The 12,661-nt window shown below is 35.4% G+C and overlaps 1 protein-coding gene and 1 long non-coding RNA gene across 2 annotated transcripts in view; both read right to left on the bottom strand.

Moving 5' to 3' along the window:
• Nucleotides 1-358: 358 nt before the first annotated feature.
• On the bottom strand, nt 359-1,516 carry LOC147836878 (uncharacterized). The gene is made up of 2 exons (XR_015480631.1): nt 1,482-1,516; nt 359-1,349 (listed from the first exon to the last, which is right to left on the bottom strand). It is a non-coding gene; the product is annotated as an uncharacterized LOC147836878 (long non-coding RNA).
• Nucleotides 1,517-6,424: 4,908 nt separating this feature from the next.
• Nucleotides 6,425-12,661, bottom strand: part of si:ch211-198m1.1 — a 31,651-nt gene continuing 25,414 nt past the window's right edge. Inside the window, exon 3 of the mRNA NM_001328094.1 lies at nt 6,425-7,118. Coding sequence (NP_001315023.1) covers nt 6,788-7,118 — 331 coding nt within the window. The 3' untranslated portion in view covers nt 6,425-6,787. The remainder of the gene's footprint in view (nt 7,119-12,661) is intronic.

Below are 12,661 nucleotides of genomic sequence, written 5' to 3'. Positions count from 1 at the left end.
TTTTTTTCTGTGAGACCAACATCTTCATACAATCACACGATCGCTTTGCTGCAGTGCATTAAAGCAGGTACATGCATGATTAGACCGCTTGATCACTTGAAGCCTTGTATGAGCCTTGTAAGCACTGGGTGTCATGACAGAAGAGTTAGTAGGAACTTGAATATTAATAACTTTGAATATTTTGCCATTGAATTTATTTCAGCCTGTATTTTTTACAAAATTACAAACAACTAAACTTTGTAACCCTCGATACACAAATGTATTATACGCTTTTAATCAATGGACCAGATGCTCAGAAGTCTAAATTCCTCCAAAGAGAGAGAAGATACAACAACAGTGAAGGACTCGGACACAGAGGTAAGAATAATAAAAGATTGTATTGTAAAATGTTCACAGAAATATAAAAAATAAAAATAAAAATAAATAAAACAAATTCTAGGTTTTTTTCACACTTATCTAATGACCTCAATCTTATTTACACTCTCTAATAACACTTCTCTTTCTTCACAGGGTTTTATGGCTATATCACTAATAAGGTAAGTTAATATAATGTTATTTTCTGTTTTTCTATTGTTAAGGCTAATATTATATTTTGGTTACTATTATAACAATAATATAATACTAATATACTAATAACAATACTATATTAAAGGTTTGTAAGTGAAAGTTAATAATACAATATTAAAATTGTATTATTATTTAACATATAATCAAGATTTCCCTTCTTAAACCAGTTAACCTCTCTCTATAAAGATTCAAAAATTTCAACGAATTAACACTCTAAAGGAACAATGTACAAATAAAATAAAAATGAAAATAAAACATTCACTTAAAACATTTCAAAATGTTCCAAAAGTCCAGTAAAGGTGATAAACTTTCAAAAAGAATCTTTTGCAAAACAACTAGGTTGCAAATTCAGTTCTAGAGTTCCAGGATGTTGCACTTGTGAGTGTGTTGTAAATTTACACTCCTACCATGACGCTGAATAGGTTTTACTTTGTATCTTTCCAACAGGTGTTTCCAAAGAATCCACTTAATGGTAGGCTCGCCAGTCCAACTCCACAATGAGACACGCCGATGGAAGTTGAGACAATCCAAATCCAGAAAAGAGTTCAAACTTCAATTAATTCGAATCCAGAGCAGATCACATCCAGCAACTGACGTCAATAGAACATCTCACCGATGAAAAAACAGAAGAAGATGCACAAACGAACAAAACCAAACAAAAAAAAAAAACCTGGCCAAGGAAATCATTCAAAATCAAAACGAAACAAACAGGAAAACTCCAGGTGGCACTCGTGTGCAGATTTCACTCTCAGAGACAAATCTTGTTTTTTTCTCTCTCAATCCTTCATTAAAAATATATGATTGAAATCATGTCAGCATCTTATTAATGGTCAATTTTCACAGTTAATACGCATTAAAACATTAAAAAATGTAAATCTAATAGTTATATTACTGTTATTAATATAAAGACTTACATCTCTGCTTTCCCTTGCGAACACTGAATCACCATAGCAACGGTAAACACAAGCTAACAGACAAGCGAGATTTGTTATTGTTTGGAAAGCTGATCTGCTGCTATAGTGTAAGGCACGATGATGTCATTCTAAAGCACTATTCCCTTGAATGCTGTATAATACTCTATTATAAATTATTTATATAAGTAAATAATTTTAATGTACATTATTTAATTGAGTATTCTGCCAATGTTTTTTCCTTATATTTCTATTTGCTCTATTGCTGTATACTACCCACTAGTAACCTGGGTTACATGTTGATTTACAAGGTTTATGCGTTTATCAATGAAGGAAATCCACAATTTGAATCCTTTACGCATGGTCTTGCAATACGAAATGGAATCGTAAAAACGCATTTTACAGCTTTATTAAATATTAATACGAGTTTGTACATGCTCCATATTGCCTCTAATTAAAGAACACAAAATATTTACTGGGAGCTGTAGACAACAGTTGCAATATTTTACTGCAATGTTTCAAAGAGATGGAAAGTAAATAAACCCCAGGCAGATAGAAAGCAAGTAAAAGCATTTTACAACTGTGTGCATGCAAAGTACATGAACGTATTTTCAGTCGTTTTAACATGGATGAAAGAAAGAAATGAAAATGAATTTTAAAAAAAAACACCATTTTTAAATTTAGCTGAATTAGCAGAAACGTAGCTTCGGGTGATGTTTGGTTGCAATATTTAAATTAAGCTTATAAAACTTGTATCAAAGTTTGCACAACAATCTCTAGCAGCGCAACTCTTTTCAGTGCTAATAGTAATAATTACTTCTAAGCAGCAAACCAGAATAATAGATGATTTCTAAAAATAAAATAAAAAAAGGGGGGGGGGGGTGCAAAACTGAAAATATACAGCTTTGCATCAATCCATGGACAGTTTAAAATTCTGGCGGTATGATAACCTAGGATACAAATACCACGGTTTGTTAATACTGCTCTTAAATAAGTTTTTTTAAGAAAAAAACATTTTCCCATTTTCCCAACACAATCTATTTTAATTTTAAGAAAATTTTCAAATATTTTGGAAACGGATGCTTCAACAAAGGTTCTACAAGAAAGACGTGAATTCTACATCATTCTTCATAATTATCAATTCCGCCAATAATAATCAAGCGTGCTATATATAAAAAACTATTATTTTCGCTGTTTATACTGTAGGTGACACAGGCAAAGTTCCCTTCGCCCTCCCCACCACCACCACCAGGTTGGGCCCTTGTTTTTCCTGGGGGTTGGCCTTGCCCTGCCAGCTCTTCAAGAGATCTGCATCATCAATGGGGCTTATACCAAAGGACTATACAAAAAAAAAAAAGGACAGCAACCGAAATTACAATGTTTTATGCTTTCCCAATAAATGTTAAAACGTTTATCTGTCTCCCAAGTCTTTCCGGTAGAACAGTAAACATGTCTGGCTAAATAATTAAACTAAATAATTGACTTCAGCTGTCTTCATTAGTTTTAAAAATCAGATTACTTTGGATAACTTTCTTTTCTTTGGATATAAAGTAAGCCACTGCACGGTTCAGGTCTGTAGCATTCTTGGATATTGGTTTATAAGTGATTTGCTTTTCAGATATTTGCTGAATCGTGAGCTGACCAGTAACTTTTAATGTGGAGACGTCTTTTTTGCTGTAGATACTGTTGCCTCGACTGGTTTCAAGGTTTACCATAGTTTGGAAATGTCATCATCCCATGCCTTATTGCATCACAGGAATGACTGACATTTGTAAATATATGCAAACAGAAAAGTCATTTGGACTGTGATATTATTTTGCTATATTAATAATTGTACAGTATTTTATTTAATAAATGCAGCCTCTGTGATCATATAATAACTGATTGTAATACGCAAAGCTAGGTGTCTCCAGTTGTTTCTGGGCAGTGGTTTTCTGCCACTCTGCTTTCAGTGTCCAAACCGAAGAGGCTCCTCACGAGTCCAATGCCCTAATTAAAATGGATGAACATTGCTGCTATCGGCCTACTATCATTTGTCAAACCCGTGCCGTGCTTTGACAAGCAAAGTAGAAATAATTGCCTTTTAGTGTAATGCTACAAATTCCAGTTATCCAAGGTGAGGCGCGCTGGCGCTCTGAGTTGCCAGATTGTGTGGAACTAAACGTTGGCTGACGTTGCCTTTCCGATCAGCAGCTGCTCACAAGGCAAAGCCGTGCCCGTTCCTCCTTTCCGTCCATCACAATCAAGTTTAACTATTTAAACGCTGATATGATCATCGTTTTCCCTTAATTTAACCATCAATCTGTCATCGTTTTATTGCCGCCGGTATTCGCTGCAACATTTTTGGTCCGGGAAAAAGTTTCACTGTGCAGGCGCCAAAACAGCACCATCTGTCTCCTCTCGACCACTGTTGGTGGCACAGAAAGCAATATCCATCCATGCCACGTCAGGAGTGAGTCAGGACCACAGAGGAGAGGAAAACATACGGAGGAAAACATGGATTGGATGGTACTTCTTTGTCCGTATAGCCATAGCATCCATGTTCAGCGTCATCTCTAAATTTAGGAATCAGTTAGCATGGTCAACAAGTGTTTTAAATTTCTCTAGCTGTTTAAGCCTTCATGTTTTAGCAACAATTAATGGTCACATTTAAGAAACTAATTTAAATATTTATCAATTTTAAATCAATAACAAACATTTTTTACTGTAATCAAATGATTCCATGAAGAAAAAGCCCTTAAAAAGCTCTTTGTAATGGAATTTTTTCATAGGTTTTAATCGCAAAAAATGTATGTTGTAACGCTTATGCTGTTTTAACACTTATGTAGACTAACAATTTCTACTGCCTTTAAGCAATAATGAGTTCTAGTCAAGACTTTAAATAATTCCTGTCATTCCAATGAGGTCAGTTCTCCTATTTTATGTTCATTTTATAAATAAACTGATTGTGTTTATTCTAATAAAATGCATTTACATTACATTTTACATTTTTATGCATCTGTGGCTGCATAGTAATATGCTCTTTCTTTATAAGAGAAAAATCACAGTGATTTGCCACTTGGTTTCTAGAGAAAGCTAGATAGTGTCATGTTTTTCAGACAAAAATCCAGTGTAGCAGTATCGAGATTTGTGAAATTAAATTGAAACTGATAAATAGTCTCTGCAAAACGTTTTCTCTTTCTCTCTTTAGTGTAGATTATTAACCTGTAGTCACTTAATACTGATTGATTACAACACAAAATTTATTTGAGTGACTCAGTGAACCTTAACAATCCCAACACAACCAATTTCATGATTGGTACAATCAATCATGAAAAACTCTTTTTAAGATAGCTGATCGCTAGTTGTGCTTTACCTTATTGTGAACCACAAGGTATCAACATGGAAACCTCAAAAAAAAACTTCCTAATGGCCTAAAAACTAGGATAACTCATCAACATGAATTTGGAGAAGGATACAAAAAGCTATCACAAAGGTTAAAGTCTCTATCTCCACAATTAGAAATATAGTAAGAAAATGGAAGGCCACAGGAACAGTTCAGGTGAAGGAAAGATGTGGTAGGCCAAAAAAAAACTGAAAATCAAAGGCGAAGAATGGTAAGAATGGTCATAAATCTGTAAAAAAAAATTGTAATTTGCTATTTCAAAGAAAAATTTATGTCTTATTTATATAAAGGGTTAAATGCAGCAATACAATGGCAAAAGCATTGAGATGTTCAAAACTTTCTGATATTTATTTATCATTGCTCATTATTTATACAAGTTGGTGCTAATACAATCCATTTAGATTTACTGTTATTCTGTTATGAAGATACTTTATTTTTTTTAACAATTATAAAAAAAATTATTCTTTAGGTTCTGGAATGTGAAAATATTATTTAGATTTTCTGTGCACTATGAGGGTTAAAATGGCTCTTTTTTGTGAAAATTGATTAAACACATAATGCAGCACAATGATACAGAGCAGAATCGAATGTTCACCCCAGACTATATTTACATTACCTGACAATAGTCTTGTAGTCAATCTTAGCTGTAATTGCAACAAATAATATCTTGACTTCAAGTTAATCATTTGGAAAATGGGCAGAAGGTGGATTTTTCAAATGAATAATCAGTTGAACTGCATCCAAATCATTACTAATACTGCAGAAGACCTATTGCAACCCACATGGACCAAATATTCTCACAGAAATCAGACAAGTTTGGTGAAGGAAAAATCATGTTTTGGGGTTGCATTCAGTATGGGATGCATGCAAGAGTTCTGCAGAGTGGATGGGAACATCAACAGAGTATCAACACATTTGTGCTGCCCATTATATTACAAACCACAAGAGAGGGTAAATTCTTCATCAGGATAGCGCTCCTCATACTTCAGCCTTCACATAAAAATTCCTGAAAGCAAAGAAGATTAAGGTGCTCCACGACTGGCCAGCCCAGTCAACAGACATTACATTATTGAGCATGTCTGGGGTAAGATGGAGGAGGTTGCATTGAAGATGAAACCAAAGAATCTTGATGAACTCAGGGAGTCCTGCAAGAACGTTTTCTTTCCCATGCCAGATGACTTATTTAATATGTATGAATGCAATCCTCCAAGCTCATGCATGTGAGACATCCACAATATTAATTATTTTTCGACAAGTGACAAGACTTTGTCTAAGCGAAGCCAGACCTTACTGTCCAAATCAAATAAATTAAAAATCAAGGCATGATCCTATTTTATTTTGTTAAAATAAGCATAATCTAGAGGCTTTTGCCTTTTATACAAGCCACTTCTGATAGCAAATGATCTACTAGAAGGCAAGTTATGATTTGTTCCTCCTAAAACTTGCATAGGCGACAAGACTTTAGTCAGGTAGTGTACATAATGCAAACTTTTACTTAGGTTTAAGAAGATTATCCTGCTCTAGCATTTATTTAAAAACAATTAAGAAACAAAATTCCATAAACAAAACAGAGTTTTAGTTTAATAAAAACAAAAAGAATTGCCTTATCTTGTGCACCCTTATCAGCAACAATGTAGTTTTGACAGTATTTTTTAAAGGAATTATTTAAAATTAGTTGAACTTAATTGTTTTAAACAACTTAATTGTTTTATGGTCAATTAAAAAACACTTAAATTTGTAAAAAAATAAAAATAAAAAAGGACAACATGAAGCAATTGTGTGAATCCCAGCATGTTTTACAGTGACTGGTCAGTATCTCAGTAACAGGTTAAGATGGGGCTAAGAGAAAGCCGACATGTCAATTTCACTAAACAATAGCTTTTAATTAACTGTCAGACTGTAAACAGTTTTTAATTAAGACTGACTAAATATACAATGCATCCTTCTGTGCAGCTATTTGATTAATCAAATGATTTAGATATTCTGATGTCCATCTACAAAAAGAAGAACATGCTACTGCCTCCAGTTCAAAGCAAGATGAGAGGAGAGTCAATAAAGGGATGGTTGATACTTTCTGGAGAACAGCTGTTGGGCAGCAGGCGAGTTTCCCCCCGTGAGCATCTGCCATTGCAAATTGATTACCCAGGGGTAGAGCCGCCTGCGCCACCCGCTCCAGACTAATCGCATCTGTTGCTTTGATTAAGAGGAGAACAAGCGCTCTGCCTGGACCTGGACCACTGAGAAACTTAAAACTCCTGCAGGTAAGAGAGAGAAATAAAATAAAATATAATATACACATTACAAGTATATTCATTCATTCATGTTCTTTTCGGCTTTACAAATTACAAATATAGAAAAAAAGTAAAAATAAATAAATAAATAAATAAAACTTTCAAATGAAATATCCAGTGTTTTTCTGGAGATTATGTATATAGGTACAGAAACAAGGTTGTTGCATTTTGTTTGGAAATAAAATCCAGGTTGACGTCAGAACCCAACGTCAGGCCAACGACAATATTCAACGTCTAACCTAAAAATCAACCAATCAACTTCTAGTGATGTTATAGCTTGACGTTTGGACATTACCACTATGACATCTATCAGATGTTGGATTTTGGTTGCCATACCTAATGTCAGTATTTGGCATCAAAATGACATTGGCTAAAGATGTCGGCTCATTGTTTTTAGTCACTTTCCAACACAAACTAAAATCAACCAAATATCAACACCATCTGATGTCGTTATTAGATGTCAAAATAACCTTGTTCTTTAGACGGTGGCTAGATATTGAATTTTGGTCACCTGATGTCACAACCTAAATCTAACCTATTATTAACATAATAGTATAACATGATAATAGGTAACAATGTTGTGTACCTGCTGGGATGGTTTGAATTATCTTTAAATCGTACAGTCAACATCCTTAACCTCACAAGCAATGAAAAAACTGTCACTCTATTAAGGTTAAACTTCCCAATGACTCTGTTCAGACCTGAGGTTCCTGGTCATCTCTAATCCCAACATGACAATGCAGATGCACATGGTAATATTGATACTGAAATGAAACGCAGCTCTACAACACTGACAAATAAATCAATGGATGCAAACAATTGCAACAAGTGGTTGCAAACAATTTATATGGGCTGAATTTAAACAAACAAAAGAAGTTGAACATTACTAAATTTAATTTGTTCATTTAAATTAAGCTCTTACAAAGTGTTTGCAACCACTTACCCCAAAACAATTTAGTAAATCCAATGAATAATTTTTTCAGTACACTTGACTTTTTCACATAAGCGATTTAAGATTTAAACAAGGTCCCCAGGTAATCGCAAAAAAACTCTACTAACATATCTCGATCAGGTCCTGTCCCCTATAGAGTAGGGATTATTTAAATTCTGGAGATTATGCTATCATTTCTCTCACTCAATTGGCCACCGGTTCCTGTTCGCCTCAACTTCAGAACAGCCATAGAATAGCACTATAAAACGCACAGAAAAAAAGACAATCGATACCCAACCTCTGAGTTCTTAATTACACTGAGATCGAACGTCACCTAGGATGAATCCACAAATTAGATGCAGCTGTTCCCCCAAGAGCACTTAGCAATTCACCCACTTAAACCACTGGAAATAATTAGCCACTAACTGAATAAGTCTCTCCTAAAATACTGAAATTCTTCCCCGGCGCCCCTAAAGACCTCTTCAATTTAGAGGATCAAATCGCACCTGCCAGACCTAAAACGCTCAAGAAAATAAAGCAAAAAAAAAAAAAAAAAAAAGGTCAAATATGTTGTATGTTTTCTGACACTATATGATTTCATCCTCATGATGAAGGCTTTTTGAGTTAATCGCTAGGTTAACTTAAGGTGTAGTAAAGTGTTCAAGGACTGCATTAACAGATCAATATCATTGCCAATTACTTCCTGTTCTCATCTAGTCGCACCCAACAAGGTCTTAATGAAAGTGGTGTCCTATAACACTTCACACTACTGTATGCTAATGTGCAAATATAGATTTTTTGTAATTGATTCTCTGGAAACACAATGCTTTGCGCGTGAAGAGCAAACATGCAATGATTAATTTGCTCATTATTGCTGTGCTCGTTTCACTTGGTTTATCGCCAAAACGCTCTTTCCCGAGGGGGGAAAACAAACATGTAGGGCGGGGGGGGGGGTTGGGGGGGGAGGGGATCATGACATTGCATGACAAAACTGACATTGCGATATTTCGTTTTTCTGCAATATATATATATATATATTTGTATAAACTATCAAATTTCAATTAATCTTTCTTTCTATAGCGCTTTTACAACGTAGATTGTGTCTTTTAATTGTGTGATTTAATTTCACTGCTGAAAGTCCAAACACTGTGGAGCAAATCCATCGATGCGCAACTCCTCAAGTCCTAAACCATGCAAGCCAGTGGTGAGGAACAAACTTCACCAACTGACGAAAGTGCAGGGAGAGGAAAAAAAAGAAAGAGAGAGAGAGAGAGCGAGAGAGAGAGAGAGAGAGAGAGAGAGAAAGAGAGAGAGAGAGAGAGAGACAGACAGACAAAAAAAAAAAAAAAAAACAGGCTCAGTTAGGCACGACAGTTTCTTCTCTGGCCAAACTTCTTGTGCAGAGCTGCAGCCTGGGCGCCAGAGGCTGGAGAACACTGGACGTCCATTGTGGAGAATCTGAAGGTGGGAGAAGTCACCGGCTGGTGTAAAGGCTGGCTCTTTAGGATCAATGTGAAGACTCTTCTGTCTTTCAGGAACCAGTCTCCTGCTCTCTACTTCTCTATGACCACCACAGCATCTGCTCAAAATACGGCCTGGTCCAGGCTTATGGAAACCTCGGGAAACAGACCAACATAAGCGCAGATGCCGTTCAAATGTCTTTTGGGAAGTGTTCCCGGCTCCGGTTGCCCTAAATAATGCAGACCAACAATCCTTTAGAGGATTTGGATTTCAACAGCATTTGGGTTTTGTGTGTATGGCAATGCAAAGACATGTGTCTTTAATCTAGTTTTAAACTGACAGAGTGTGTCTGCTTTCCGAACTGTGCTAGAAAGGCTGTTCCAGAGTCAGATATGAGAAAGATCTACCGCCTACAGTTGATTTTGACATTCTGGGAATAATCGATACAAATTACAATAAAAAATTATCCCAAAAATATTTTTTAATCAAACAAATCAAAGCACGGATGAAAACAATATGGAACAAGCATATTAATAAAATAAATAAATATTTTACAAATATTTAAGAATCAAACATCCCTATTTTATCAATGATGACACAATTCATCTTTGTTAAAGATGACAAACTTTATAATTTATTTTTAATTTGGCTTGAAATCATAGTCACAGGCTTTAAAAACACATCCAAACACAAATCTTTCACACTATTAGATAAGAGATAAACTTTGCCATGACTCCACAAATCACATCTTATAAACTTTTTTCCTGGTTTACCCAATTTCACACTGCAGATCTGCACATTACGATATCGATGCTGAAACTATATATTGTGCAGCCCTACTTTTATGCGAACACATTTGTTAGTTATTCAAATATTTTATGTCATGTAATGAAACAGGGTGATTATTTTGGGAGAACAATAAATTTTCCTATTTTCCTGCAATAAGTCATAATCTAAGCTTGGACTACTTCTGACTTTTTAAATCAAGCAACATCAAAGTCAATATTACAAAACCAATTCTTTTATTTAAATAAAACACTTCTGCATTGAGAGAATGTTTTAGTATCTTTTTTTGCATTTGCTGTTTCAAAGCTAATAAAACAGCATACAAATAGACAATAAAATATTTTTTTTTTATGAGAGATTGATCCAGCATCAGTATACTTAGTATTCCAGTACTTGAAAATGGACTCATTCACCCATAAACAATAGAAGCAACAAAGAAACATCATATCAGTTCGATGTAATTTCATGAATGACACAGTTAAAGAGACAAAAAAGCTGCAATATTACTGCAGACAGAAATGACTGCATCAGGGAAATGACTTATTAGCCTTTAATAAAACTGACTTTCCCTTTAGTTGCTGAAAGACCTTTTCTCAGGCATTTGTCTGACACCATAAATCCTAGTTTCACGTCAGTAGAGCAGAAATTGATATTTCATTTTTTTGAGAAAAGTAGCAGATCAGAAACTACAGTTTCAGCTAAAAATATTTTTAATACTCTACTGAGGGGTGATGCGGTGGCTCAGTGGTTAGCACTGTCTTCTCACAGCAAGAAGGTCACTGGTTTGAGCTTCAGCTGGGTCAGTTGGCATTTCTGTGTGAAGTTTGCATGTTCTTCCCGTGTTAGTGTGGGTTTCCTCCAGGTGCTCCGGTTTCCCCCACAGTCCAAAGACATGCACTATAAGTGACTTAAATTAACTAAATTGGCCGTAGTGCAGGGATGTCAAACCCAATTCCTGGAGGGCCGCAGCCCTGCACAGTTTAGTTCCAACCCTGCTCTAACACACTTACCTGTAGGTTTCAAACAAGCCTGATGGACTCCGTTTGATCAGGTAGTGTGTGAATTAGGCTCGAGCGGTAATACTGTAAACCACGGTATCTAAAATAGCAACGGTATTAGTTTTTATTTCGATTATTGGTTATACCGTCATAAAAAAACAATGCATTTACACAGGAGACAAGGATTAAATATTAAATATAATTTATTTAATGCCTAAACATGCGTAGGCAGCGTGTAGGAGAAAGAGAAAGATGGAAAAAAGTAGAGAGTCTTGCACCAAGTGACCTGGTCTCGAAAAAGACTTTGACTGAACCAGAAGGGAGAGGCGGTAAATAAGGTTGAGGCAATTTGCAAATTGTGCAACAAAAACGTGACCGCGAGAGGTGGAAATACCTCAAACCTAAGGTTGCATATCCAAAACTACTATCCACTAACTGCTGCGAAGATGGTCCAGAGTTCATTCAGTGCAGTGCAACAGTTTCAATGCCTCCCAATGTAGGTCCAACAACATCTAGGTCCACTGCCAGTAGGCAGCCAAGGATAATGGAGGCCTTCGGTAAAACAACAAAGTACAAAAGGGACCTTTGGAAAATCTGTACTGATGCAGTGACAAAATACTTGAAGGAAATGGTCTCTTTTCACAAAGCGGAAAAAGTCCTTACAGTACATGGTAACATTTAATTGTTTTGTGTGCGCGTTTCTGTGTAAAAACGCTTCTGGGTGTTTATGTTCATTTAATTCCTGTTGACTGTTGTGATATGCACTTTTATAAACTGCTACTTGTTGATAATAAAAGTTGTTATTTTGTTGTTGTTTCAGTATTAGTGTTTGGTATTCAGTGTCTGACCGGTTTAGGCACAAGCCAACAGTTTGGTGATGCTGTCTGAGCCTTACTTCATATTTTTTTCTTTTTATTCACCGTAATACCGTATATCTAAGTAAAATAGAGAGTTTAAACTTTATCAAAATCTGGATACCACCCAAGCCTAGGGTGAATGAGGATGTTTTTTCAGTACTAAGTTGCTGCTGGAAGGGCCTCCGCTGTGTAAAACATATGCTGGATAAGTTGGCGGTTCATTCCTCTGTGGGGACCACTGATCAATAACAGGACCAAGCCGAAGGAAAACTAATGAATGAATTTTCCACTGAAAAAAAAAAAAGTCACCTACACCTTGAATGAGCTGAGAGTAGGAACAGATTATATTTTACTTTGTTTTGTGTGTTTAGATAGGAGGTTTGAACAAAAAGCTTTTAAAAATATTATATCAACATTATTTAAATATACATTTTCAAATCACAGTTTCAATGAATAATTTAGTGACTCATAAAA

The sequence above is a fragment of the Danio rerio genome, chromosome 3 (assembly GCF_052040795.2).
Source record: "Danio rerio strain M-AB ecotype USA chromosome 3, GRCz13ab, whole genome shotgun sequence".
Lineage (NCBI taxonomy): Eukaryota > Metazoa > Chordata > Actinopteri > Cypriniformes > Danionidae > Danio > Danio rerio.
The sequence above is the reverse complement of the archived record's forward strand: the minus strand, read 5'-3'. Positions and strand labels throughout refer to the sequence as shown.